The following is a 27,027-nucleotide window of genomic DNA, read 5'->3' on the forward strand; positions in this document are numbered from 1 at the left end:
TATTATATGTACTTGGTGCTTTATCAATGCATTGATTTCTTTTTTTTTTTAATGATACACCCAAATTAGTTTCTTTAAAAATTAATTTCAATTTATAAAACATTTGTATTTTAAAAAAAATCAAGTTTCGAAAGGATCAGGTTTAAATAATACCATTTTTGTTAAATTATTAATAAAAGAATTATTGAATATAAATGTTCTAAATGTTCTTTAAAGAAATATAAAAAGTTTCATGTTTCTTTGTCTTTTCCATCAAGAAAATCGAGAAAAAGTTATCATTTAAACTAATAATGCAATATGCAGTATATGCAGTATAAGAATGTGAGAGCACAAGTTTTGTGAGTCTGTCAACGCGCGTGAAAATATTAAAAATTTACGCGCCTAAATTTCTATTTATATAAAGAGATTTCACGTGATATTTATACATGAGAAAAGTGAAAAGTGCTGAAAGTTTGAATTTTATGTGATTCATAAAATTATTATTATACAAAAAGAATGCAACTACAAAAGAATGCAACTACATATCCATCACACCTATATTTCATACCCATCCTACTTCAATGCTACCTTATTATCAAAAATTATTATAAATTATTGAAGTTTGAATTTATTAAATTTATTGTCATAAAATTATTATTATACAAAAAGAATGCAACTCCATTATAATTCATATCCATCCCACCTATATTCACTTTACTCAATTCTACCTTTATATTATCAAAAATTATTGATGCTAAATTCATCTTTTTATACTTATTTATATTTATTCTTTTTCTAAATTAATGGCTTTACCAAATTTCCCATATAAATGAACTTTTAATTGAGACATTTGTTCATTTATACTATTCATTTCATTTTGAATTTGTTCTAATTCTTGTATTAAAATCTCTTTATCTTTTTCTATACGTTGTTGAGCTTGTTCTACTGAAATACTAATAAATGCTTCTCCTATTTTATATCTATTTTTTAAAAAAATCATTAAAAGAAAAATTAAATTAGATTTTGTTAAAATTAATTATAAAAAGCAATTTCACTTCGAAATTGGAATGAATATTATATATAAATCATATTAACAACATAATCATATATATATAAATAATCCTAAAATTTTTAACTTACTTGATACGATCATCTTCGTCAGCTAATTCAAGTTCTTCAGTCAAATCATCAAGATATTCTTTTTCTTGCTAAATAAAAATAAAATAAAAATATAAAATATAAAATAAAAAAGAATCTTTAATGAAATTTTTTTAATAAAAAATTTGATTTTTTTTTAAAAAAAAATAATAAACCTTTTCAACCTTTTCCCACCTCAAAAAAAAAAAAAAAAAATTGAAATATAATAGAAATACCTTTTTTGATTCATAATTTAATTCGAAATCAGAATATTTTGCATTTAATTTACTAAAAGAATTTATTTTTTGTTGATCTTCCCATGTTACTTCTACATCAGCTTCTTCGTCTTGATTAAGCTATTCATACAAAAATGAGAATTTTATTTAATTATCTCAAATATTCTTTTTTTCTTTAACGCGTTTTTATCAATTAATTTTTTAAAACTTGTATGTTATTAAAAAAAAGAATTTTGTCAAGAATATTTGCTTAAAATATGAAATAATAAATATTTACCATTCTCATGTTGAATTACAAATTAAAATTTTTCTTAGAGAGAAAACTCTCAGAACAGATATCTGTTTCTTCCTGATCGACATAATCAAAAATTCTCGGCCAATTAAAATTCATGTCCGGATGTATCATGTTGCCTGAAATTAAAGGAATTAACATTTTGTTCTGGTGAAATTAGAGTGAAATTTATGGTCGTTGGTCACATGTCCGATGAATCAAAATTTATTTTCATTAACTTTTTGTATTAATTGGAAAGAATACTGTGAAAAGGCTTTTATTACAGTAATTACGATTCAAAGTACAGCAAAAAGTTAATTAGCAAATGGATAGATACAGTAGTAAAGAAAATAATGTAGCGGGAAGTATACCATGTAAAAAGACGGTATGCATTAATTCTTTTACCTAACCATATCCCTAACCTAATTTTAACCCTATCTCTAACCTAAGCTATTATTATGTCACTTCGTTCACACCAATTAATCTGACATCCATAATGATTTACAAGCAATCAATAGAATAAATTAATGTTATTATTCTTGTTGCTTCTTTTGTTCCGTACCGATTCGCGTTTATTGTCGCATTTTTGGTGAAAATTTCATCGTGTGTAAAGTCTTTAATAATAGTGGTAATTCATCTGACAACTCTTCATGAAAACGTTCGTCATGAAGAGTTGGCGTGTGTGTGGGAAATCTTTCTGGATTTCCATTTAATATTCTTTTTAAATTTTCAAATCCTGACTTTAATGAATTCCACTTATTTCTGCATTGTTTCTTAGTCGATTATTTAATATAGTGAATTTGTTTTACTAATTAATACCATTACATCGTCATCAACACTACCAATGTTGGAAAATTTTCCACATTATCTATCCCCGATTTCGTTTAGTGACAAAATACCATTATGCTGGAAATAGAGAAAGAAATATTGAAGTCACCAAGCTCTTTTGCAACTACCCCCACCAAGCGAGTGGCTTAGCGTAGTAATATTGCAATCTAATACCAGATTTGTGAATGAGAAATTTAACTGTCTCCATTTCCATCATTATCTTCATCTATCATCTCCACCTCAATCTCATTTCCATAATACATACCCTACCTAATTCGCTTTTTTTGTCGTTGATTTTTTTATATTTTGACGGTTATTGGGAAGTTCGTTTCGATGATCGTGTTTGTCATCGACTATTTTTGAGGATTTTTCCCTTGGTGTATTTATAATTTTGGCTTTTTTGCTAACTCTCCAAGTAATTCTTCTTCTTTCCCCTAGTGATCAATTGTGTTCTCCTCTGATTAAGTTTACACAGAATGTCTTTCGTTTCATCTAATTTTTTCTTGTATTCTTTCAATACAAGGTACGCAAGTTCTAGATTAATGAGATCTTCATGAGAAGTTGGAGAAGACATTCATGCATTAGGACTAAATGGAATAGCCCACCAGTAGCAACTTATTAAAAGTTGAGAATTCTTTTGTATTAACTGTGCCAATTATTTTCATTTTCTCTCGGAATAATAGTAAACCCGTCTGGACTGTCAGGATCCGAAGATTTTAGATTATCGCGGATTTCCACAGGACGAATTTCTACTATGGGAGTTAAAGATCTTCCTCTAGTAGCGGGAGGTAAGGATTTTTCACTGTATAAAGAAGAAGTATCTAATATCTATAAGAAGATCTTCAAAGCTTTTCGAATTTTTAACGTGTCCCAAACTGCTGACGAGCCTTATGAAAGGTTCCCGCGAAAACAATAATTTAGTGTCAATTTTCGCATGGTTCCATCATTTTTCTTGTAATGAAATTGTTCAAGTTTGTTACAAAAGTCTAAGCCAAACCAAATTTCTTAGAGTTGAAACTATATTTCCAAGGAAGAAGGTATTCTTGTCGGAATGCGATCAATTATTCCTTTATGTCCCTTTTTCAAGATGTGATTGATGCATCAAATGTAACATTGATAATCTTTTCTTGGTTTGATTTCCAAGAAAAGTTGATAATTGCTGGTCGATTTCTACGATTGCGCCTCTATATACAGGAGCGGCTAAATTTCTAAGTTCGTACCATTTTTTACGAGCTTGTGAAAGATCCATCTAAATAAAGGAAAAAAAGTTATCAAGAGACCAAATTTACTCAACTTTTCCACAAATCCTTATAACAAAACACGTTAATCATGGCATACAGTACATTTACAGCATGTTTTTCACCAACCTTATCATAATATTTTGCGAGATGGCTGTAGAGATCCGCACTTAATTCTGGATCTTCTTTGGTATTTGTCAGTCCATCTCTTCCAATTTAGTGGGAGAAAAAACTTCTTTCAACATTGGATCATCAACATCGATCGTAAACGAATGCACTAAACTATTGTCATTAAGCATGTTAGATCATTAGGCATGCTAAGAAACAATTCTAGAGGTTAAATTATTAAACTTACTGCTCAGAAGTAAAGTTTGATATAGAGTCGAATAAAACATCTTCTACTACACGTCCTGTAGTTATCCTTTGAAAAATTTGGTTGAAATGCCGAAAAAGAAATTTAACTTATCTCAGATAAGTGAATTTTATTGTCTTTTTCTACTTGATTTATCATTAAGGGCGGGAAGTTGATCGTGTAGAATTAACAGAGAACTTCTCATAGGGAGTTTATTACAATAATATAAAGTGCTTCTAATACTGGTACCAAACTTAAAATTGCGCCTATTCTGTTGAGGTGACTACGTTTGCTGTTAATAACATTCTATAAATTATATCATAGTTTATGTCCATTTCATAGATATGAATACGTGCATAAATAAAATTTTTAAACGCAGTTGAAATTGGTAATGTTAATCGAATCCTTTAAGTGACTTTAACTTCGAAACTTTGAGTTGTAAGGGAGAGGAGAGAGCAATTTAAATATCCCATGGTAAAATTAGTTGCAAATGGCAACTTGACTTAATCATATCATGACGACGTTTTAGCCCAAACATCATCATTACGATTCCAGTTGTCTAAAAATGGTGGTGAATGGACAATTACGTTTTGATAGAGAAGCAGAAAATCATGATATGACAAAATTTTCTGTCCTCTTTAGGTAAAGGTTAAGTCAAATGAAGCTTCTCACAGCATAATCCAGAATTCACAAAGTTTGGAACATGATTCAACTCGATTTTCCTTATACTGGAAAACTATTGTAAAAAAATTTTTTGATCGTGATTAATCAGGTTAAGTCTAATCAAAATCATAGATCGTGTAAAGATGACATCACGTTAATTAGATCACGAACTAACTATTAACACGTTTCTATTAAAAATTAATATACTGTCAATTGGCGCTTTCTCCAAATTTTTATGCCCTCAAGATACTTATTTTTTATATTCTTAAAAAAAAAGAGCGAAAATGAGTAGACAGCAACGTCAACCACAAAATGAAATGGTTTCTTGGTATAAAGATATGCCAATTTGTACAAGATTTTTATTTACAAGTTTTATTTTAGTAACAGTACTTGGTAATACGGTAATAAGACCACATTATCTTGTTCACATACCTCAATTCACGTTTTATAAATTACAGGTAATAATTACTTTATCTTTCTTCTAATTAAAATATATTTATTAACTAAATAAAATTGAGTTTAATATTTCATTAGATATGGAGACTTTACACTTCATTTTTCCTCTATGGACTTAGTTTGAGTGGAGCTTTTCAATTATATTTTTTATATACATATTCTAGAGATGTAGAAATTGACAAATTTTTAGGGAGAACAGCAGATTATGTTTTTTTCCTTTTGTTCGAGGCTTTAACGATACTTGTATCCTTGTCCTTTTTCAAGTTTTTTGTTTGTGATTTGTGTGATTCGCATATTTCATCCCTATTTTTTGCCCGAACAGTTTCTAATTTTTTGATAAACTGTCTCGTTTCACGATCAAGGGTAGAATAAATTTGAATATAATTCGGTGATCTCTATTATATATTTATATTTTTTTTTAACGGAGAAACCTGATTTATTCGAACAAGAATTGCAAAAACAATATTATCTTTAATCTGATTTTTTACTATTAATTATTAATAGATAGTAGGATGGTTTTTTGGATTTTCATTATTTAACCAAAGTTTAGTAATGGCTATTATATATATATGGTCACAACATCACAGAGAAGCAATAGTAAATTTTATGTTTGGTATAAGATTTAAGGTAAGTTAACCATATATAATAAGTTTCATTGATGTTGTTTAATATTTACAAGATTAACAAAAAAAAAATCTTTTCTTTATTTATTACAGGGAGTATATTTACCATTTGTATTATTAATATTTGAAATGTTACAAGTGGGAGGAATTCCGTGGGCATCATTAATAGGAGTATTTACGGGTCATATATATCATTATTTACAAGAAATATATCCTGCAACTGGCGGTAGAAGATTTTTAAATACGCCACAATGGTTATATTATTGGTTCCCTACAAATATCTCGTCTGCTAGTGGTATTCGAACTTCGTTCGGTACCATTTTAAATCCTGGCAGGAATGCACCGCGAACTGAGAGTACTTCAAGAAATTGGGGTAGAGGTTATAGATTAGGATAACTTTAGCTTTGTACAACCCAACTAGTTAAAAGAACAATGATGTTATAAATCAAAACTATTTTATTAATAATATATTATAATATAATTAATAGTAAATAAAAAGAGTCTTTGAAAAAGATATAATTTCAAGGATGTATGTTAGTGTTAATTCGATCATTTTCTTCAAAACATCTGATACCGACATTATCTTCCCATTCAATACGACCACCACGTTTACTCGCGGGAAGTACAAGATTATTCCAGAAAATTTTAGTGATAAAATCATGAGATTTTGTACTACACATGAAAATGAAATTGATTTTTAGCGAGATAATAAATTTAAATATAATGTAAAAATAAAAAAGAAACGCATACCTTGGATGGAAACAATCAACATTACTTAAACCTTCGACAGGAAAAGTTGTTAAATCTATATCGAATTCTTGATACATTACGGCAAATGAATCACTTTTATGTGAAGCATAATAATCAACAACGTTTCTAATAGCTTTGTTATATTCCATAGAAGTCTCGTCCATTTTCTTTCTATTAAGAGTTCCAAATATCCCTATTTTATAAATAAAGGTATTTCTTCAATAAGTTGTTTCCATTATGTCGTTCGTTATCTTCAAGCTTTAAATTGCTTGACGCCTTGTATCTCTTCGGCGTTTAAGTTCTCCTTTATTTTTGATACTGTTTAGCTTACACAACAAGTCTTTGCAAGAAACAAGTAAGAACTTACCTGGGGCAAAAGCGCAAGAACATTCATACTCGGCAACAAGGCCCCACCCTTTACAATATTCTTCCTTATGAAAATTATAAACTTGAGAAACATTAAATACACCTAAAAGATTTACAACTGTATTTGGTATTTCTCTTCTAATGATTTCTAACGTTGATTTTAAGTAATCTTCAAACTGCTTTGATGTTAACCATGGAAGATCATTTGAACATCTAAAACAAATATCATTTGATCCAATAAAAAAAGTAAGATATTTATATGATTTCAACACAACTTCCATTGGTTCTTTATAAAGTTGATCTAATAAATAATTTAATTCTATTGTAAGATTTGATGCCATCATTCCTGATTGTGCTGCGTTAAATCTATCTTTTTTAGGTTTATATTGATATGGTGGACAAATTAGACCTAATAAAAGAAAAAAATAAAGATATTTATTTTCGCGTCAGAATTTAGAAAAAATATTTGATCATGTGTAAAATTTACCATAACATAATTCAACCAAATGATCTCCAGTAGAAGATCCTATCAACTCGGGTGAATAATGTTTTATAAAATTGGCAATAGTTACGGCACCAGGATCACCTCCAATAGAAAAACTTACTCCACGATTTTCATGAAGATTATGAATATCAATTGGTATATTTGCATGATGACCTTTTGCTCCGAATCCTGCTGTAATGCTATCTCCTATTGCCATTATAACTTTAATATCGTCAATACGTAAATCATGAACACTTTTAGGAGGAGTTTGACGAGGCTTTAGTTTTGGACATTGTGTAATGTCTTTAACAAATTTTCTGCTATTGTTAATGCTGAAATGAATTTGCGGGTTAAATGACGTGGAACATTGAATTAATAAAATAGTAAAAAATACGAATATAAAGATTATATTGACCATTTTTTTTTATAAAAGATCACATAAAACAAAAGGATTTTTTTAAATCTTTAAATCTTTGGCGCTGTTCAGCCAAATCATGCACGCGACTTGATCGAATCGTGATCCTTGACTCGTGTGATTATTACCAAAAAAAGAACAATATTACATTTCGGTAATCATACCATTCATGTGGATACTCATGTGCCGTGTCACAGATCTTGATGGCGCGATAGATTTATTACCTAATGCGCCAAGGAGGTAAGCAGTGATGTGCACTGGAAGATTGGAAACTTCCAATTCTTACAAGTTTGGTAATATCACGCTATAAACGGACCCAAATCAACTAAATTAACTTTTCCAATACCATATATAATTATAAATTGGAAGGATAGGAGGGGCCAAAAATAATTTACAAATTATTTTTTACTATTAAAATTTATGAAAGTATGTAGGGGGGGGGGGGGGGGGGGGGAAGGAAAAAGATAAAAAAGAAATCGATTAAAAATTGCTCTTTTGGTGTCTATCTAAATTTTTGAGGAGAGGGAGGGGGGGATTTTGTTAAACAGAAAATTATAGATTTTATAATATTAACACTTTTAGTCGAATGAAAAAAGTCTTAAGAAACTAAGTAGAGTTATTTAACAAGTATTAAATTTTTGTAAAAAACAGATGTTTATTAATTGAAAATTACTGTTTACTTTTATTTAGCGTAATTAGCTAAAATGAATAAGTCCAGGAAATTTAAGTAAAATTGTTATGGGCGGTTAGTTTTTTCACTTTACGGCGTAATTTTGGCACTCTCGTGATATAGATAGAACAAGCCTTAACTCTTAAGTAAATTCATACTGTAAATGTTAAAAATTACTTATTATTATTTGTTGTTAAATTTTATTTTACTGCAGTACGATGATCTAATTTCGCATGTGACACTGGTTGGTGCGGTTGGGAGGGTAAAGTGGCGGACCGCCGGGCCGTTCGGTTTTTATTAAATTATAAGGATTTGAAGCTTGCCGTCCAGCGACGTTCTCTCTAATATTAAATAATTTCCAGTACATACGTATATATATACATGCATATATATCTTTATGTAATCGGAGACCAATACGAAAGTCCAAAGTCCAAGAGTGGTTGATTTGCCGGTGATTGTCCAAATTTAGCCAATATCTAATTTCTTGTCAACCTGCTGAATGAATTTACTTTTTAGACATAATTCATTTTAAACGTGTTTAAACGTGATTTATTTAATTAAAACAGTTCATATATATTCTCTACCATGTGAATTTATTTATTTTATTATAATTGGATTAACTCATCTTCATTATTATTAGGATTTAAGAAAATCTGAAAAATATCTTTTAACTTATATAATGTAACAAAATTTAACTATGAATAGTGATATCATCTTCCATAATCTCATTTAACTCATATTACGCTTAAGATTAGTTAAGTATCGTATGATATGTTTATTGTTCCGATTGGTTAATATATCAAATATCGGGTATTTTAAGTATTTTTGCTAAACTGATAATTGTTTTACCGATCATCTATCAATTATTATCGACCACGTTCGTACCACCGACTACATCTTATAAAAGGCACCTCTTTTTACGATTAGCTTGATTAGTTTATTAAAAACCTTATCAATAAAAAAGAACTTTATTCATAATGTCTGGAAATAAAGAATTTACTATTGACGAACTCGCTCAACATAACACTAAAGCATCTTTGTATATTTCTATTAAAGGCAAAGTTTACGATGTAACAAAATTCATTGACGAAGTAAGTTTCGAATTTGTAAGAGATGCCCTATTTTTGCGTGATTTTGTTTATTAAAATTGTTTATGACATTTATGGCATTCGATAGCATCCTGGTGGGGAAGAAGTACTTCTTGATGAAGCTGGCCGCGACGCAACTGAAGCATTTGAAGATGTTGGCCATTCAGACGAAGCTCATGGACTTTTGAAAGGGTTTGAAATTGGTGTATTAAAAGAAGTATGTATTTAAAGTAAAGAAATAAATTAGGATATATATATAGGAATTATGGTTAAAACAATATTGTTTATTGATTTTAAATATAAATAAGATTTTAAGGTTTTTTTTTCTTCTTTTTTTACTCTGCTTATCCATTATTTTTTATCGTACTTTTTATGAGTAGGGTTCCCAACCACAAACGCAAAAACCTCCAACACATTCTTATCCTAAACATCCACAACCTGAGACATCATCTTCGTAAGTTATATAAAGAATGATTTTTATATTAAAAATTAACATGTCCTAATTAAAATATTTTATTCGCAGTGTGATTAATTATCTTGTTCCGCTTGGAGTTCTTGTAGCTTTTATTGCTTATAAATATATTTCAGGATGAACCTTAAACTTAAATAAATAAATTTTATATTTACATTTATAGATTATGGGTTCTAAGTTGTTTTTACTCATATAATATTTTATTTATCTCTATTATATTTGTTTTTCTTACTATTCTTTAATAACGTTTATTTGTTTTAATTTCTAACACAAAAGAACATTAAAAGTCGATGATTTTAGCGCATAAATTGGTATACTAAGACCTTTTAAATTTTTTGTATAAAGTGATATCTAAATTATTTTTAAACAGTTTATTTCAAGTCTTATATATATATACACACATATATATATATATTAAAATTGTACTACTTTTATTAATAAAGAAATAATCAACGTTCTATTCAGAAAAATTAGCTTTTTAAAATATTAGTTAAATTATGAAATACAGTAGAAATTAAAATACACTAATAATTATACAATAAATTTATAAATTTTGAAACATTATCCTCTATTTTTAATTGCAGTAACATTCCAATACTCTTTTAATTCAAGAAATCTATAACAAATAGAATAAATATTAGTATAAAAGTAATATTCATGTAAATAGTAATTTCAACACAAACCTTTTAGTACAACTATAACCTTGAAAATCTAATATAGGGAAACATAAAACTGGTTAAAATACTTTATAAAGGAAAAAGTAACTTGATTAAAAACCAACGATCTTCTTACCAAAACTGTCATCTGGATTACAATGACATTTTAATTGAAGAGATGCATCTTCTGGACAATGCATAAATGGTTCATGTTTATAACCAATTTCATTAAAAAAATGAATTTGATGTTTTTTCAAAAATAATGCTGCGGCTATTGAATGTACCGGTGCATCTCCCCATCTACATATATAAAGAAATCCCGGATCATTTTTTAGTACATCACTATACTTTTTAAAATTGGATTAAAAAATAAAGTTTGATTACCGTTCATAAAAAAATCCACCTTTTCTATCAAGGAAATCGAAAAATTTCATATATGCTTCGCTTCTCCATAAATTTAAATCCGCAATTTCGAAATTTGACCAAAAATGACATCTGATATAACAATTTTAAGTAAATAGAGGTAATATACAGCTATCAAGAAAAGTGATTACATACAAATTAAAATTTTCACCCCCATCATTTGAGATAAAATCTACTAAATTGTCTTTTTCAATATAATCAGGGTATTTTTCCATAAATTCTTTAACAGAGTTCCATAATGTTGGAATCGTCTTTGGATATTCGTATAATGATATAACAAAACCTATAAAAATAAATTGAATTAATTTGTACTGGTATAATAAGAGGTTATTATAAATCAATAAAAAAATTATATTTACTATATCTAATATCATTTTCTTTTAAATACATGAAAGGATCAAAATCGATATCACAATAAAATTGTACGTTAGGCTCCACACGCCAATAATAATCGTATTTGTCTAACAATTCATGTCTAAAGAAAAATCCTGTCTCAAATCTTAAAAAACAAGTTATAAAATTATTAAAATACGAAATATACGAATTAACCGAAGAATAATGTTTTGAAAATCAATACCTGCACATATGACGATAAGGTATACTATCACCATATATAACATCTTCAAGTTTCATCTGTTCCATATTTTTCCTAACAACTTCCATATCAATATCTTTTGGTATATTCCAATGTTCGGGTGGGATTAAACCTAATGAATTGTCAATACAAATTTATATTCTACATGTAATATTAATTTAATAACTGAATACAATTAATTTGCTTACCATATTCAGTTTTAGCTTTAGTAAGAGCACTGGTCAATTTCTTAAATTCCTCAGTAAAAGGAACATCATTTAAAAATACATAAGGATAATTATATTTGTGATTGAATCTATCTTCAAGTTGTCTCATAGTCCATCTAAAGTCATGTAAATCATCATTTCTTATCAATATAACAAAACAAGCTTTTGCTTTTCCAATTTGATATGAAGTGGTATTGTTAATGTCATCTTGTAATAGTATTTCACCGTTAATTTCAGATTCCGACAACCCTGACCATGATTTAGAATAACTTGACTTGGGATTAGTTACCGTTAATACCCAATGAAAGCAAACAAGTGTAACTAAAGCTAATACTATGTATTTTAAATTATTACGTTTTAACATTTTCAAAAAAATTATTTTTTTTTTTTTAAAAAAAATGAGAAAATTTTATTGGAGTAATTTAATTGACTTGACTTAATGTGCAAAACTTTTTGATCACCACATGGCAAATTGAAGGTCTTACACATTTGATTTAATTAATTAAAGCCACTGTAAATTTGGTCGAGTTTAACTTGTGCTATAGATATTTCATTTTTTTTTTATCAAAACTCACAAGGCATGAACGACTTGAATTTATCAGGTCAGGTTTAGCAATTGCAATTTGGCATTGTAACATCGATATAACCTGTTGACCTGAAACTAATTAACCTATATTTTTTCGATATCACGTGATAAAAATATATCGTTCGGAAAAAAAGTGATATTCTATTTATTTACTTAATATAGCGAATTTGATAAATTTTACATCATGTGGGAAATCAGGTTTATTAATACCCGTTTCCTGAACTTCTGAATCAAAAGGTTACGTTTTAATATGGCTTCACTACCGCCTCTTGAACCTACAATATCTCAACTAGATGCACTTAGTGTAGAAAGCCTTATCTATGAAAAGCAACGTTTAGAAAATTCTATATTTCATTTAGTTCGATCGAATGAAGACATGAAAGAATTTGATGAGAATGACAAAGAATTTCAATTGGCAATAAAAGAGAATGAAGACCTTATCGCAAGGTAATAATCATATATCCATTGTTATTAGAATGTAATCTAATTTTTTTTTGAATAGACATCGAGAGAAGATCAGGATAATTCAGGATTTGTTAAAGAAAAGACAACAAAATGGAAATAATTGTATAACAATCGAAAATACAGAAACGGTACAAGTTGAGAATACACAAGAGAACAATAATAACAATGCTCCTATCAACGTACAAAATGAGGAAATGGAAGAACCTGAAGATGGAATCTATTTATAAATAGGATTATACCGTAATGCATCTAAAATTAAAAACGTGACGGGACTCTGTTCAAGTTTATCTTTGATCGTGTAAAACTTAATTACTTTAGTCTGGTTTTTTTTCCGAGAATAACAATTTCCACTAGCTTCGCTGTATTTTCATGAATTTAAATAAAAAGTTTAATATATATGCGAGAATGTTCAAACACCTAAAATATTGAAGGATAAAGTTTGAGTTATCACGAAAGGAAAATTTCGGTGGATTTATAGTTTAGATATTACCTAATAAATTATCAACCAATAAAATAAGTCATCTAAAAAATTTTTTACAAAATAAAAAATTCTTTGATCCTCACATTTTCACTCTTTTCTTCCTTACTTTTTTTATACAACTTTTTTATATTTTTGGTCATGAATGTTTACGTTTCCCGGAGTTTGCAAACGTTTCGTGGTGCTCTTATTTGTAATTTTTCATATGGTTCCTTTATAAAACCTTTACGTAATAAAACTTTACTGTTAAACAAATTTATAGTTGTTAAATCTCGACTAAATTCGTCTTTATGTAATAAAAGTTGCTCTTTAACTTTTGATTCAATTAGACGTTTTGATTATAAATATGGATGTTGTCGTTTTTATACAACTAATAACACTAACATTGCGATAGAACCTAATGAGTGGATGACCCTTTCATTTTATTCTTTTAACTTGAACGTTCAGCTCTCTCTTGAAAAATTACGAGAAAATATGTTAAATAAACTTGAAGAAATGGGACTAGTTGGAAGAATTTATATTGCTACTGAAGGAATAAATGCACAGGTTTCATGCCCAAAAGAAAAATTAGAAGAATTAAGAAAATATTGCGATGAAGAATTAAATTTAAAAGGAACTGATTTCAACTTCTCAACATATCATGTAAAAGCATTTAGAAAGTTAAATGTTAAAATTAGGAAACAGGTTTGTGATGAATTAACGTAAAAAATTATAGTCAACAATTAAATTTAAACTAATGATTTGATTGTAAGATTGTTGCAGATAGATTAGAATCTGGCTCATATGATCTGTCTAAACAACCCGTTTATCTAACTCCAGAAGAATGGCATGAAGTATTATCCAATTCCAAAGAATCTCCTATCTTAATAGACATGAGAAATCAATATGAGAGGCAAGTGCAAGAATGCATTATTTCGTGTATTATTAATCATATTTAGAATAACTCTTGGATTCAATTTTCAGCGAAGTTGGTTATTTTGTTAATTCAATAAGACCAGACGTAGATACTTTCCGTGATAGTATCAAAGCTATGAATGAAATATGTGAGGGAAAACAAAATGAAAAAATTTACATGTATTGTACTGGTACGAAAGTGTAACATAATAATTAAATTTTCATAATTGTTGATATACAACTTACTGCACCCGTTTAAACAGGTGGCATTCGGTGCTCTAAAGCAGGTGCTATACTACTTTCTAACGGTTTTAAATCAGTTTACATGCTTAAAGGAGGAATTACAGCATATGGACGATTTATTATGGAAAACCCATCAATTATTTCCTTGTATAAAGGTCGTAATTTTACTTTCGATAAACGCCTTGGCGAGCCAATTACGGATGACATTGTTTCTCAGTGTCATTCATGTGGCAAACCATGTGGTGCTTATACGAATTGCAGAAACAAAACTTGCAATTTATTATTTATTCAATGTGAAGAATGCAAGATTCGATTGAAACGAACTTGTGGGACTGATTTTTGTTTTCAATTAGTTCATACTTGGGATGAAAAGTACGGCAGGCCTTCAACATTTGATGACGTGAAACCAGGTTTAGAATGTGTTTACGATCATATTCATCGAACAAGACCCAAATTGGTTATAAAAAGATTAGGTGGAACAACAGCAAATATTTCAACAGATATAATTCCGGATATAATAAAACAAAAGGATAAGCAAATGAAAAAGTAATCCATAAGGACTATTTTAATATATGAAGGTTAAATATGGTAAACAATATCTTTCACTGGCGCGTTTTCTAAAATATTCGGTAGCATTTAATTTCTAAATTAAACAAATTTCGGAGCAATATACTTTACAATAATCATGCTTTTAATCTAAGGATAACTTTCTAAACTTGTCTAATTTATAATGAAATTAAGAATTTGAGAATAATTCTTTTCTTAAATGAGGATTTTTGCATCCATCATTAATTGTTTTGCTTGATTTTACAAGATAATTCAAGACTCTCCTATGATCACTGTCACGTAATTATTACCTTTAACTTTTACCTTCAACCTTTGCCTCCTCTGTTTTTCTTGATTTATTTTCTAATTTCTATTAACTTCTCTTGCCAATTAACTTTTGGGCGAACTGGAAGAAATAACTCCCTCCGGTTTTTTGCTGCAGTTACTCTTCGTGAGTTATAGTTGTATAACAAATTAACTATCTGCTAAATGTTCTAATTATTCAGTAATGCAAAAGAACCATAAAATTGTTATCTCTCACACTTAAGTAACTCAAGTCTTTTAAAAGCAGAAAAATTATTATAATTTAATCAATTGAGTAATTTGCGAAAGAAAATAATTGTTTGAGTAATAAAATTTATTAACCTAGCTTGTGATATTGAAATTTGATTTCATTTTCGTCATATAGGTTCCCCAATATCACTCTTCTTTGACAATAGCCGGAATTCTAAACCTTTTTATCAATTGATTATTCGTCTAACCATTCTTGTCTTACTATATTTTTGCGTTAACTGTGAATGTTAGATTGATATACTCAATATACTTAGTATATTACTGACTCTGATTGATTTACATTAATTATTTCTCATTTAGTTAATTGGTGAATCGAGATTTTATCAAAATTTTTTTTTTTTTTTTAAAAAAAAAAGTCTTCTTCTTTTACGAATTTAGTTGTATATATCTTTTTGGTGTAGATATAAAAAATGGAGGTTTGTTTTGGTTTAAAAGTGATATGAGATTTTTTGTATAATTTATTTATTTAACCTTACTAAAACGCGTTATAACGTAGTATCAAGAGTTTGTTTCAAGACTAGAAGAACTCCTTAACCAATTAGTTTCTGGTGATACTGATACAGCAAGAATAAGAACGGTACGCAACTGTTATGTTGACAACTAAAGTTTGTTGCTTTTTTTGTCTCTCACGCGTTTTTAATATATTCTTTTCATTTTTGTTTCACATTTTGTTTTAAAGGCTACTTCTACTTTGAATAACGATTTTTATAGTTCTTCTACTTGTGTAGCTGCACTTGTACAAATTCTATCATCCTCTACGCATTGGCAGGTCTGTAAGTTAATTTTCTCACGAAAAAAAGAAAAAAAATTTAAAATACAATATTTATATCACAATAATAATGGTTTTAGGTGCGACAACTTGCAGCTGTTGAATTAAGAAAAAGATCAATAAAATGGTGGTCAAAGATTGATATAAACACACAAACAGCTATAAAAAATCAATTACTCGAGGTTATTTTGCGGGAATCTCAGTAAGCTTAATAAATTACGCGATACGCGAGTTTAAATTTATTAAGTTACTTATTTTAAGGTTAATGATTGATTAATTTATAGTGAACTTGTAAGACATGCTACTGCACGTGTAATTTCATCTATTGCTAAAATTGAAATACCAGCTGGCACGTGGAATCATTTGCTTCAATTCTTATATCAATGTTGCCAAAGTCCTAACGCTGGACACCGGGAGGTAAATTAATTAAGTCGTTAATAATATTGTAAAATTCTTGTCTAAGATGTTTGCATTTAGGTTGGAATATTTGTACTATATACTTTGTTTGAAGTGATCATAGAAGCATTTCAGGATAATCTAAGACAACTCTTTGAGTTGTTTGGCGCAGCTCTTAATGACCCTGAAAGCAAGGTTGTGCGCGTAACTACGTTGCAGTAAGACATTTTTCTTTTCGTAATAATAAATATAATGGCTGGCAACTTCAATATAAAAATCGAATTTGTAACATATATTCTTAATTTATTTAGGGCTCTAGGGAAAGTTGCCGAAATTATTGATCCTAGTAGTAAAGCGGACATAGTATGTTGATTGGTCCTTTTTTTTTGAAGTTGATTACCTTTAATTTTCAATTATTATATTAATAAAAATTTTTCCTAAAACAAAAAAAAAATTCGATTAGCAATTATTTCGCGATTTAATACCTTCAATGGTCAATGTAATTCAACAATGCTTAGAGCAAGGTGATAATGACTCAGCCATTAAAGGATTTGAACTATTTGATGGATTGTTATTGTTGGTTTGTAAAACTTTATTTATTTATGAAATATATTATTTATAAGAATTAAGAATTGATTTATAATTTTCGCCTATCATTGCTCAATATAATTGATTCAAATAATGTTACCTGTAGGAGACGCCACTTTTATCTAATCATTTGCAACAGCTTATTGAATTTGTTTTGATAGTGTCACGTAATAATCAATATGATGATTCAGTTCGAGTTATGGCCTTGCAATTTCTTATCTGGGTTACTAATTAGTAAGAATTAATATATAATTGTAGCAATGATCGAATTGTATTTAATTTTATGGTATTTGCATTGGTAGTAAGAAAACGAAAATTCAAAAGTTAAAACTCGTTGCTCCTATTATTCAACAATTGATGCCAATTGGGGCCGAGGATGATCCTGATGATCAAGATGATGAGTCGCCTTCCAGAGTATTTATTATATTATCTTTGTAAAATATTATTTAACGAGCGGACTGATGTTGAGTTAATAATTTGTTAAATAGATGGCTTTCAGAGTTATTAATTCTTTATCCACCAAATTACCGCCTCAGCAAGTTTTTCCTGTTGTCATGGAAAACGTTTTTACATATGTTCAAAGTCACGACCCGAAATTCAGAAAAGCAGGAATGATGGCATTTGCGGTACATTTTAATATCTTATTATTTTAATATAATAGAGATTTATTGCAAATGCTAACTTTTCACTTGTGAAAAGGTTCTTATTGAAGGATGTTCTGATCATATGCGTCCGAAGTTTAATGACTTATTACCTCTTGTATGTAATGGTTTACGTGACCCGGAGACAATTGTTCGTAGAGGCGCATGTATTGCACTAGGCTGTTTAGCAGGTTGGTGATATTATTTTACGTTTTGTTTAGTAATTATAGTATTAACCTAAAGAATATTGTACATTTAGAGGAACTAGATCAAGAAATAGCATCCAACCATGCTACACTATTACCTTTGTTATTTGATCTCATGAACGATCCAAACACCGAAATTCCAAAGCAAGCATGTAATGCGCTTGATGCTATTTTAGAAGGATTGGATGATGAAATTTTGCAATACTTGCCTACTTTAATGGAAAGACTTTTACTTTTATTGGATAATGGTCCTAATGAAGTAAAGACCACAGTTACAGCAGCTATTGGGAGCGCAGCTCATGCTGCTGGTAGTGTAAGTTTCTTTATTCTTTATAATATTTTATCAATAATATAATAATAATGTTTTACTTATCTTTTAATTAGGAATTTAAGCAATACTTTCCTATGGTAATTAGTAGATTATTGGTGCTGATGACATTAAATAAAAACAATGATGACATGTTATTACGAGGAATAGCTACCGACACTGTAGGTTCAGTTGCTGAAGCAGTTGGCAAGGAATTAATTCAGGTATAATAAAATTCATAGATTACCTACCGTATATTATTTATACTTCATTACAGCTAACATTGTATTCATTTCCTAGCCACATGTCAATGAGATTATGCGATTGGCAATTGAAGGAACGCACTTGGATCATGCACGTCTTCGCGAATGTAGTTATTGTTTGTTTGCAGTTATGGCGCGTGTATTCGGAGAAGAATTTAATATATATTTAGACACAATTGTGCCTCAATTATTAAAGAGTTGTCAATTGGAAGAATTTGACCCATTTATACTTGATGGTATATATTTTTCATTTATTTTGCTTATAGTTATATCTGTTTACGAATTAATTCTTAAGAACTTTTATCTTAAATGTACCTAGCTGAAGAAAATCTTTCGACAGATATAGATATTGATGATGATGACGATGATGATGCGGAATATGCTATCAATTCGGCTATTGTTGATGAAAAAGAGATAGCAGCTGATGTTATTGGGGAGATATTTGAAAATACAAGATCCAATTTTCTTCCTTATGTTGAAGCATCAATATCAGAGTTGGTGAAACTAGCCAGTCATCATTCGGGAGGCGTGAGAAAATCAGTTGTATCATCTTTATTCCGTTTTTTGACAACCTTTTATAGTATGTCAAATCCAACTCAATGGGAAGCTGGTTTACCCGTGGTATTGTTTACATTTCATTTATCTGTTAATTTTTTTCATTATTCGTTTATATTCGTTTACAAAAAAATTTATATTCTAGAAAGTGCCTGTCCACGAAAACGTGCAAAATATGACAAAAACTGTAATGCCGACAATATTAGCAATAGTGAACGATGAAGAAAGCAAGTGAGTTTCCAGAACATTGAAAATTTGAGATAATTAGTTATATGATGAGATATAAAGCTATTTAACCCAGCTCATTTTGATTTAAAATATGATACCACATTTTAATACTGATTACTATCATAAAGATATTTCTAAGTGCCAACTTTATTACTACTATTCTAATACGCGTAATTCTTTAATGCAGAATGGTAATAGTGCAATTATATCAAGAATTTATCGACACACTTAAGCAATGTGGACCCGCGATTATTGCAGACTGTAAGAATTTTTTTTTTCCGCTTATAATTATATATATTCAGTTTTTATAACAAATATTTAAATATTTAAATATTAATTGGTAAATAAAAGATGTTGATCCTATTGCTCAAAACATACTCTCTCTTTATGAGAAAAGAGCCTTATGCCAGCTTGATAATGACGATGAAGATGAATTAATAGACGAGGATGAAGAAGCAGAATACGATGCACTTTTAATTAGTGTTGCGTCAGATTTTGTTGCCGCGTTGGCTTTAGTTCTTGGTCCTGATTTTGCTTCTTACTTCAAAGTGTACCTTCCACATATAACTAAATATTATGTATGTTACAGATTCAATTCGATACACTTTATGTATTTTTAATTGTGTTAATCTATTTTTATGGTTTTAGAAAAGGTCTAAGCCAGTTTCTGATAGGTCTATGGCTATTGGATGCTTGGGTGATTCCACTATTGGTCTTAAATCCGGTATTTCAGAGTTTACTGAAGTAAGCACGCTTCAAAGAATAACACAGTAAAAGTCACTGGAAAAATATTAAAATTTTTTATTATTAATTTATAGCAATTATTATCATTATATCTTAAAGCTTTGGGCGATGAAGAGGAAGAAGTGAGGAGTAATTCTGCTTTTGCTATTGGCGTTCTTTGTCAATATACTACAATCGATATCAGCAGGTAATTTTTCTTTTTTACTTATTTTTGTTAAATCATTATCAACTAGTAATAACTCTAGTACAATGTAATATAGTAAATATAATGAAATTCTTACACGAATTTATCCACTTTTTACTGGGAAATACGTACTAAATGTTACTGATAACGCTTGCGGGGCAGTATGTCGAATGATAATAAAATGTTCTCAAGTAATTCCAATTGATCAGGTACTATAGTTATCAAAATAATTTTTTTCTTTTTTTTTTTACTCTTGATTTCGGGTTTGAAATATAACCTATTAATTTTTATAGGTATTAGAAGTAATAATTCGTACCTTACCATTAAAAGATTATGAGGAAAATGAACCTGTTTTTCAATGTATATTTTACCTTTTCCGTGCAAATAATTCTTATGTAAGTTTGAGATAATGGTTAAATTTGGTAGTTGCCAATTAATATAACGTATTAAATTAACTAAAATTTACTTTTAGGTGTTAAGTCACATTCCGGAATTTTTAAACATTTTTGCTCAAGTTCTTTCTCCACCTGAAGATCAATTGAAAGATCAAACACGTCAAGAATTAATAGATCTCATAAAAGCACTCAATCAACAATTTCCTGATGTGGTTGCCAGATCACCATTAGGACCATTTTTGCAATCTTAATTATATATATCAATTTTAATACAAAAAAAAAAAATTGTTAGTAATAATTGATTCTACATACAAATATTTTACAATATTTTACATTTTAATTCCTATTTCCTGTCACTATTCATTTTTTTTCTCTAATACCTTTAGTGGATCAGTAAACAATCATAAAATCCTGAAAATGCTCTTTTTTGAATAGTATGTAATAACTTTCTTTTTTGTTTTTATCAAAACAATATACTGTACAATGTACATGCATGCGAAGAAATGATATTTAGGAAAAAAACACATCTATTTAATATTCTTATTGATATTCCTATTATTTATTTCAGTATATACCAAATACAAACAAAAAAATAATTGTTTTCATTCTTGTTGAATAACTATTTAGTTACTTAAGTCTTGTTTTATTCAATATGCATTTATTGTTAAAAATAGTATTTTACAAGAGTTCTTTAAAATATTTTAAAGCTAAATAAGAAAGTTGAAAGAAAATAAAGAAAATGAAAATAACCGTAAAAAATTTTTACTAGTGCGCAGTTTGATAATTGGTCAACTCCAAATAAATCTCACTCAATCGGTTAATTAACTGGTTAATAATTCAACAAGTTTTATTACTTTTTTTTTATTAATAAGTGAAATGGAATTTGATCAAACTGAAATAATACGGGATAATTATCAGAACTTCAACAGAATAAACAATTTAAGGATAAAATGATTTAAGTTTTAAAAATCAAATAGAAACTAGATTTAAGATCATAAAAATCTTTATTGTAACTTATTAAGCAGAATATTTCAAAAAAAATTGACATTGATCTATTTACCATTATAAATTTCTTTATTCATTTATCTTCATTTACCTCATTTATTTCATTTACTACTTCAATTGCTTCATTTACTTCATTCACTTCTTTCTATATTAGTGGAAAAAAGAAGAGTTATTAGAACTATGAAATTCAGAGAATAGAAAAACGATATACCTGTTCTTTCAATTTTGCCAGAATTTCTTTGCTTATACTTTCTTGTCTTTCTTTCTCTGAACCTATTTGGTTCTTCAAGCTCCTATTACAAAGAAAATAGTTGTTTATAGTTTGCCTCATTACAACTAACACGAGAATAAATCGTACCAATGATTTCCTAATGCAAATGAACAGAATACAAATACACCTCCAATTAATGCAAATAACTCTCTGTTGAATGTAACACCTTGTTTAGATCTTTCGATACATGTTATAGGTGATACGGAAAGTGGTACGGAAGGTCGAATGTAAAGTGATATAGTAGGTGGTATGATAGGTGGTGCGGTAGGTGGTATAGCATATGGTATAGAAGGTGTGAAATGACGTACAAATACCGAGGAGAAACAACGCATAAATTCTGAAAAGAAACGACGCATATTTAAGACAAAAATACACATGAAAATTAATGCAATGTATTTTCCTTTCATAAAATATTTGATCGTTGTTTTTATCGTTATTACAGAACTTTGCGCCATATATATGATAAAATCGAAAATTAAATTTTAGAAATTAATCAATTAATCACCAAAAAAGTCACTAAATAACAATAGTTTTTTGGACCAGATCTAACCCAAAAGAAGGTTTAATTGAGAATGAGGCTATTTTTCTAAATTCAGTTAATAATTAATCATTATTAGCTTATTGATATAATAGTTATTATTAGCATGCCAACAGCGATTTTATTATCCCCGATTTTTTATTTATATTTTCTAAACAACATAATATTTTGCACAGTTCTCAATTGTACAGTATCCAATTGGGTCAATATTTGCTCCAATTCATGTAATTTTTTCCTTTCTGTTTCATTCAATAATTGTATATTAGAGCTCTTATTCAATTGTCGTAATGCATCTTCTTTTTCTTTCTTTTCTAGGAGTCTTTGATGCTCCCGATTCATAATCAAATCTCACTTGATGTATATTAGCAAGTGTTTGATGATAATTATTCAACAATACATCATAACATTTTTTGTAATCTATATCCCATAGATAAAATGTTCTTGATGGTGCTCGATCTGCCGATCGTGGGACTTCCTGTAAAAAAATTGACGTATTTAGTTAATAACAAATATAAATTTCTTATGAACTTGACAGCTTGATAAATTACTTGTATTTGTACAAAACCCCGCTCATTAATTCTGTAAGCTTTTGGCGAGCTTCTAAAGGATTCATCAATGTTAACAATCTGGAAAAAAAAATATTTAGTTTTAAAAAACCGATGAGGTACAAATTGTACAAATTAAAAAACTTACTGCTTTTTCATCCAATTTGCTTTTTTCGTATAAGAGTCTGACAATTCTCACTCCTTTAAATCCATATTTTTCCATAATGACATCTTCAAAAATCTCTTTTTTCAATGATTCACAAATTTCATTATATCGAATAATATACATTCCACCCATATTCTCATCTTTTTTACGTAATATATCATCATATTCCACAAGATAATCCAAATATTGTTTAATGAGAATTTCGCGAGTTACTCCTCTTCTTGCACTTTGCATTTGTTGATTAAATAAATCAGTCTTTTCAATGGGAACACTCCTAATAATTCTTTGAGCTGATATTGCATCTACATATTTAAAATACATATTTTCCTTATCCTAATTTTTAGAAACGTAAAATCAATTTTGATAGTATTGAACGACCAACAAATGTTTGAATATTTGTTTAAATATAATTTTTTTTTACATATATATATAAATTACTTTCTAATCAATTTGAATTTACAGCAACAAAAAGGAGAGAATCGACTCTGTTTTTGTTAACAAAAATCTTATCTTTTAGGAAAATCAATATTATCGTGTAAATTATGAAAAATTTAATGCTAAATCGAGAAACAGAGTAAGTTAAAGCATATATTGATCAGCTGAATAATTTTAATATTTGGGTGCTACAGCAAATTGTTGAATTTGTTAAGGCTCAAATTAATCAATCTGCAAGTATTATAGCGAAAGTAGTTCTTAACATTGTAGATGATGAGAAGCCAAATGATGTGGAATCATGTAAGAAAAAAAAAAAATTATCATTGATTTGTCTGTGTTCTTGAAATAAATATACGTATTATAAATAAATATGAAAATAGAACTATTAATATTATTAGCTTAGTCTCACCGATCCTGTTGCGACACTGTCATCATCAGTTACAGCCGTGAGTTAGCTTTCACTTCAGCCATTTGTTTTTTTGTGGGAATAAAATTGGTGACTTTTGCTAATTCGCGTTGTTCGGCCTCTGATGCCTTATCCTGGGCAGATTTTGAATCTGTTATTCTTACTGGTGTAAGATAACGCCTTTCCACAATTTTTTTAAACGTCATCTTTAACTCTTTGTATTCTATTAATGAAAGTATGATAATAAATTTAAAGGACGAGCATAAAAAAAAATTAATATAATAAATATTTGATTTACTCACTGTTCGTTCTCTTTGATATATTTCGATCTTCGATGAATCCATTGAACGTTCCCTTACCATTTAACAGCATATAATAAGTAATCTCATCAGCTCCCTATTACCATAAATAAAATAATAATAGATATAATTCTTCACAAATAAGTGAACATATTAACATAAATGTACCCTATGTCTAACCCATTCATTTGCGTATTTTATATAAATTCCAAAATTAACTCTTGCTAAAACTTCATTTTGATCAATAGAATAATGAATTGAATTACGTGAACCTTCTCTAGTTTCTGTCCAATATACTAAATTATGTTGAATTAGCACAAAGAGACATTCACGAGTCTTAGATACACTTTATTTTGAAAATTTAGAAATAAATACTAATGGAAGTCGACCTTTTTGTAATAACACTTTGGCCACTTCCTATAATGGATAAGAATCATTTGAGTAAGGGTGCAAAGATATTTTCGAGATATGTAATTTAAATACCTCAATAATTGGACCAAAATCGTCCCTAATTATATACAGAATTTTTCGTGATCACCATTGTTTATCAGCCAATTAAAATAATGTATTATTAACATCTAAAACTTAGTCATGATATACAGTAAAACAATCGATATTTCATAAGTCGGATTTGATTCTATATCAATTTAATATATCGAAATTTCTAAATTTGGCGTTATGTACAGTATTCGAAATGGTTAATTTTGGCCAGAATTAAAATTGATCATTTTATACCGAAATTCTTTACAAATATTGCATACAATTTTACCATTCTTTTTTACATTCCTTCTCCTAAACCTGACCAATCTCAAGAAAAAGAAAGTAAGAAAGAAGAGGGATAAATCTTAGAAGAAAGAGGATAATAATCAGGAAAATTTTTCAATTATTGGCTATCTTGTTATATTTGTTTGAAGGGATGTTTTAATCATAAATAAATAAATAATATATTTTTTGTCCTTGCTTGTTACAATTCCATTAAGCAATATAAATCCAAATCCAACAAGGCTTGTAAAGTTTCTTTGTAGATATATTAATCTTGTTTTATATCTTTCACTTATAATAGATTTAAAAAAAATAAAATTATAATAAGTTTGTATTTAGGAATATCACATCTGATCTCACGTGATGTGATATTGCGGAATTTTTTAGCTGCGAGAACCAAAAACAATTCTATTTTAGAATTATGGCCACACAAGTGATCTCAAGTATGAGACTTTAAAGGTTCCTAATGGGTCAAGTTCAATTAAGGAAGAAATGGATAAGATTAATGTCGGAATTTGTGGTACCTTACAGGTGAATTTTTTTATATAGAGAAAATGTAAATGGGAGTAGTTGAATTTTTTTGGAAGATAATAGAGAATTCTGAGAGCTAAAGGGTATTATTCGTGATTTAACAAACATATATATTTATACATGTTGGAGCGAATTATAAAAAGTATAATTTGTTATGATGGTTTTCTGCAAGTATTTTAGTAAGAAGGCGATTTTTATCCATTTGTATTTGTATAGACGATATGTGTCAAGAGTATCCCTGAAAACGAGATAACAGCATCAAATGCTGAAAAGGAACTCCCGGATTTCTTTTTTAAAATTTTCCTAACACGTCGATCATGGATTTACGTCCAAAATCAAAATTTTAACCTTATAGCTCCAAGGGCAAATTGCTATTTACTCATTCGATTCTTATCATCACTCTGTGGGATGCAGTAATCCTGCTTTGAAAGTACATGACTTTCCAAAGTGAAATGCAATTGCGATGTAAAGCCTTCAAGGAAAGAAATTTGAGACCGAGTTGCGTATCTGATGAAAGTGCAGTCGGTTTTCGTGGAAAAGATTCTGGAAATGGAGGGAAAGATGACAGCTTATCTATTCATGGTAAATCTCACATTGTCTAATATCAAGAATTACTTTGTCAGGGTATTCATTTGTTGCAGGCAAAAGCTGACCTTTTAAAACTTTATTCATTTCAAAAGATTTTCCTTGAATAGATAAGGTAATTCTTGAAAAGGATAAACGAAATCCTAAACTACGGAATTTTGAACTTCGGTTTGCCCGTAGATGTCATAAATGAGCAAGTAATGATTATAGCGGTAAGAGAACAAATTATGGGAAGATCGAACAGCGCATTTGTCACTATAGGATATTGCTTTAAAAGCATCACATCAATAAAAATATCTTTACACACATAATCTACATCAACTAATTATGAGTTATAGTATATAGTCGAATAATTTCATTTTTTTTTATTGTTTTTTATATTTTATTGAACTAAATAAAACGATTTTTTGTATAAAAAATTTATTTTTTCGGTATAACATGTTTCTTGTTTCAAAATGATTGGAAAATAGTCTTAAGGTAATTACAAAAGGGAGTTTACTCTTTGACTTTTTTGA

The 27,027-nt window shown here is 28.7% G+C and overlaps 13 protein-coding genes across 13 annotated transcripts; 6 read left to right on the forward strand and 7 right to left on the reverse strand.

The window, feature by feature from the left end:
* Positions 1-336: 336 nt before the first annotated feature.
* Positions 337-1,707, reverse strand: OCT59_019450 (uncharacterized protein). Its single transcript, XM_025319532.2, has 4 exons — positions 1,630-1,707; positions 1,353-1,472; positions 1,120-1,187; positions 337-959 (listed from the first exon to the last, which is right to left on the reverse strand). The coding sequence occupies exons 1-4, from the start codon at positions 1,636-1,638 to the stop codon at positions 764-766; spliced, it is 393 nt and encodes a 130-aa protein (XP_025173648.1). The 5' UTR covers positions 1,639-1,707; the 3' UTR covers positions 337-763.
* A 1,386-nt stretch (positions 1,708-3,093) lies between these two features.
* OCT59_019451 (uncharacterized protein) lies at positions 3,094-3,700 on the reverse strand (the record flags this gene model as incomplete). The annotated part of the gene is made up of 2 exons (XM_066143543.1): positions 3,094-3,279; positions 3,644-3,700. 2 exons carry the CDS (start codon positions 3,698-3,700, stop codon positions 3,094-3,096), a joined length of 243 nt encoding a protein of 80 aa, XP_066005281.1.
* A 1,198-nt stretch (positions 3,701-4,898) lies between these two features.
* OCT59_019452 (uncharacterized protein) lies at positions 4,899-6,297 on the forward strand. Its single transcript, XM_066143544.1, has 4 exons — positions 4,899-5,162; positions 5,239-5,403; positions 5,665-5,787; positions 5,877-6,297. Exons 1-4 carry the CDS (start codon positions 4,989-4,991, stop codon positions 6,177-6,179), a joined length of 765 nt encoding a protein of 254 aa, XP_066005282.1. The 5' UTR covers positions 4,899-4,988; the 3' UTR covers positions 6,180-6,297.
* A 7-nt stretch (positions 6,298-6,304) lies between these two features.
* Positions 6,305-7,801, reverse strand: OCT59_019453 (uncharacterized protein; the record flags this gene model as incomplete). The annotated part of the gene is made up of 4 exons (XM_025323573.2): positions 6,305-6,455; positions 6,534-6,726; positions 6,901-7,308; positions 7,387-7,801. 4 exons carry the CDS (start codon positions 7,799-7,801, stop codon positions 6,305-6,307), a joined length of 1,167 nt encoding a protein of 388 aa, XP_025173645.1.
* A 1,597-nt stretch (positions 7,802-9,398) lies between these two features.
* Positions 9,399-10,495, forward strand: OCT59_019454 (uncharacterized protein). Its single transcript, XM_025319531.2, has 4 exons — positions 9,399-9,559; positions 9,645-9,773; positions 9,937-10,010; positions 10,080-10,495. The coding sequence occupies exons 1-4, from the start codon at positions 9,446-9,448 to the stop codon at positions 10,147-10,149; spliced, it is 387 nt and encodes a 128-aa protein (XP_025173644.1). The 5' UTR covers positions 9,399-9,445; the 3' UTR covers positions 10,150-10,495.
* Positions 10,416-12,397, reverse strand: OCT59_019455 (uncharacterized protein; the record flags this gene model as incomplete). Its single annotated transcript, XM_066143545.1, has 9 exons — positions 10,416-10,644; positions 10,712-10,739; positions 10,821-10,984; positions 11,069-11,179; positions 11,243-11,390; positions 11,467-11,606; positions 11,685-11,814; positions 11,891-12,241; positions 12,394-12,397. The coding sequence occupies 9 exons, from the start codon at positions 12,395-12,397 to the stop codon at positions 10,590-10,592; spliced, it is 1,131 nt and encodes a 376-aa protein (XP_066005283.1). The 3' UTR covers positions 10,416-10,589.
* Positions 12,398-12,729: 332 nt separating this feature from the next.
* Positions 12,730-13,525, forward strand: OCT59_019456 (uncharacterized protein). Its single transcript, XM_025319529.2, has 2 exons — positions 12,730-12,941; positions 12,997-13,525. The coding sequence occupies exons 1-2, from the start codon at positions 12,745-12,747 to the stop codon at positions 13,184-13,186; spliced, it is 387 nt and encodes a 128-aa protein (XP_025173642.1). The 5' UTR covers positions 12,730-12,744; the 3' UTR covers positions 13,187-13,525.
* A 53-nt stretch (positions 13,526-13,578) lies between these two features.
* OCT59_019457 (uncharacterized protein) lies at positions 13,579-15,124 on the forward strand (the record flags this gene model as incomplete). Its single annotated transcript, XM_066143546.1, has 4 exons — positions 13,579-14,121; positions 14,190-14,329; positions 14,401-14,522; positions 14,595-15,124. 4 exons carry the CDS (start codon positions 13,579-13,581, stop codon positions 15,122-15,124), a joined length of 1,335 nt encoding a protein of 444 aa, XP_066005284.1.
* Positions 15,125-16,103: 979 nt separating this feature from the next.
* OCT59_019458 (uncharacterized protein) lies at positions 16,104-21,741 on the forward strand (the record flags this gene model as incomplete). Its single annotated transcript, XM_025319528.2, has 24 exons — positions 16,104-16,109; positions 16,190-16,270; positions 16,373-16,462; positions 16,543-16,664; positions 16,747-16,879; positions 16,940-17,076; positions 17,170-17,221; positions 17,322-17,438; positions 17,553-17,680; positions 17,749-17,860; positions 17,935-18,072; positions 18,146-18,278; positions 18,347-18,606; positions 18,678-18,824; positions 18,901-19,099; positions 19,183-19,484; positions 19,564-19,649; positions 19,834-19,907; positions 19,998-20,224; positions 20,295-20,390; positions 20,465-20,577; positions 20,651-20,783; positions 20,868-20,969; positions 21,047-21,741. 24 exons carry the CDS (start codon positions 16,104-16,106, stop codon positions 21,218-21,220), a joined length of 3,162 nt encoding a protein of 1,053 aa, XP_025173640.1. The 3' UTR covers positions 21,221-21,741.
* Positions 21,742-21,933: 192 nt separating this feature from the next.
* On the reverse strand, positions 21,934-22,736 carry OCT59_019459 (uncharacterized protein). The gene is made up of 3 exons (XM_025319527.2): positions 22,333-22,736; positions 22,186-22,267; positions 21,934-22,119 (listed from the first exon to the last, which is right to left on the reverse strand). The coding sequence occupies exons 1-3, from the start codon at positions 22,698-22,700 to the stop codon at positions 22,048-22,050; spliced, it is 522 nt and encodes a 173-aa protein (XP_025173639.1). The 5' UTR covers positions 22,701-22,736; the 3' UTR covers positions 21,934-22,047.
* Positions 22,737-22,888: 152 nt separating this feature from the next.
* Positions 22,889-23,815, reverse strand: OCT59_019460 (uncharacterized protein; the record flags this gene model as incomplete). Its single annotated transcript, XM_066143547.1, has 3 exons — positions 22,889-23,258; positions 23,332-23,409; positions 23,477-23,815. The coding sequence occupies 3 exons, from the start codon at positions 23,813-23,815 to the stop codon at positions 23,055-23,057; spliced, it is 621 nt and encodes a 206-aa protein (XP_066005285.1). The 3' UTR covers positions 22,889-23,054.
* A 552-nt stretch (positions 23,816-24,367) lies between these two features.
* Positions 24,368-25,071, reverse strand: OCT59_019461 (uncharacterized protein; the record flags this gene model as incomplete). Its single annotated transcript, XM_066143548.1, has 4 exons — positions 24,368-24,558; positions 24,638-24,731; positions 24,803-24,980; positions 25,049-25,071. The coding sequence occupies 4 exons, from the start codon at positions 25,069-25,071 to the stop codon at positions 24,368-24,370; spliced, it is 486 nt and encodes a 161-aa protein (XP_066005286.1).
* Positions 25,072-25,888: 817 nt separating this feature from the next.
* OCT59_019462 (uncharacterized protein) lies at positions 25,889-26,344 on the forward strand (the record flags this gene model as incomplete). The annotated part of the gene is made up of 2 exons (XM_066143549.1): positions 25,889-25,927; positions 26,144-26,344. The coding sequence occupies 2 exons, from the start codon at positions 25,889-25,891 to the stop codon at positions 26,342-26,344; spliced, it is 240 nt and encodes a 79-aa protein (XP_066005287.1).
* Between the last annotated feature and the right edge of the window lie 683 nt (positions 26,345-27,027).

The sequence above is a fragment of the Rhizophagus irregularis genome, chromosome 29, assembly GCF_026210795.1.
Source record: "Rhizophagus irregularis chromosome 29, complete sequence".
Lineage (NCBI taxonomy): Eukaryota > Fungi > Glomeromycota > Glomeromycetes > Glomerales > Glomeraceae > Rhizophagus > Rhizophagus irregularis.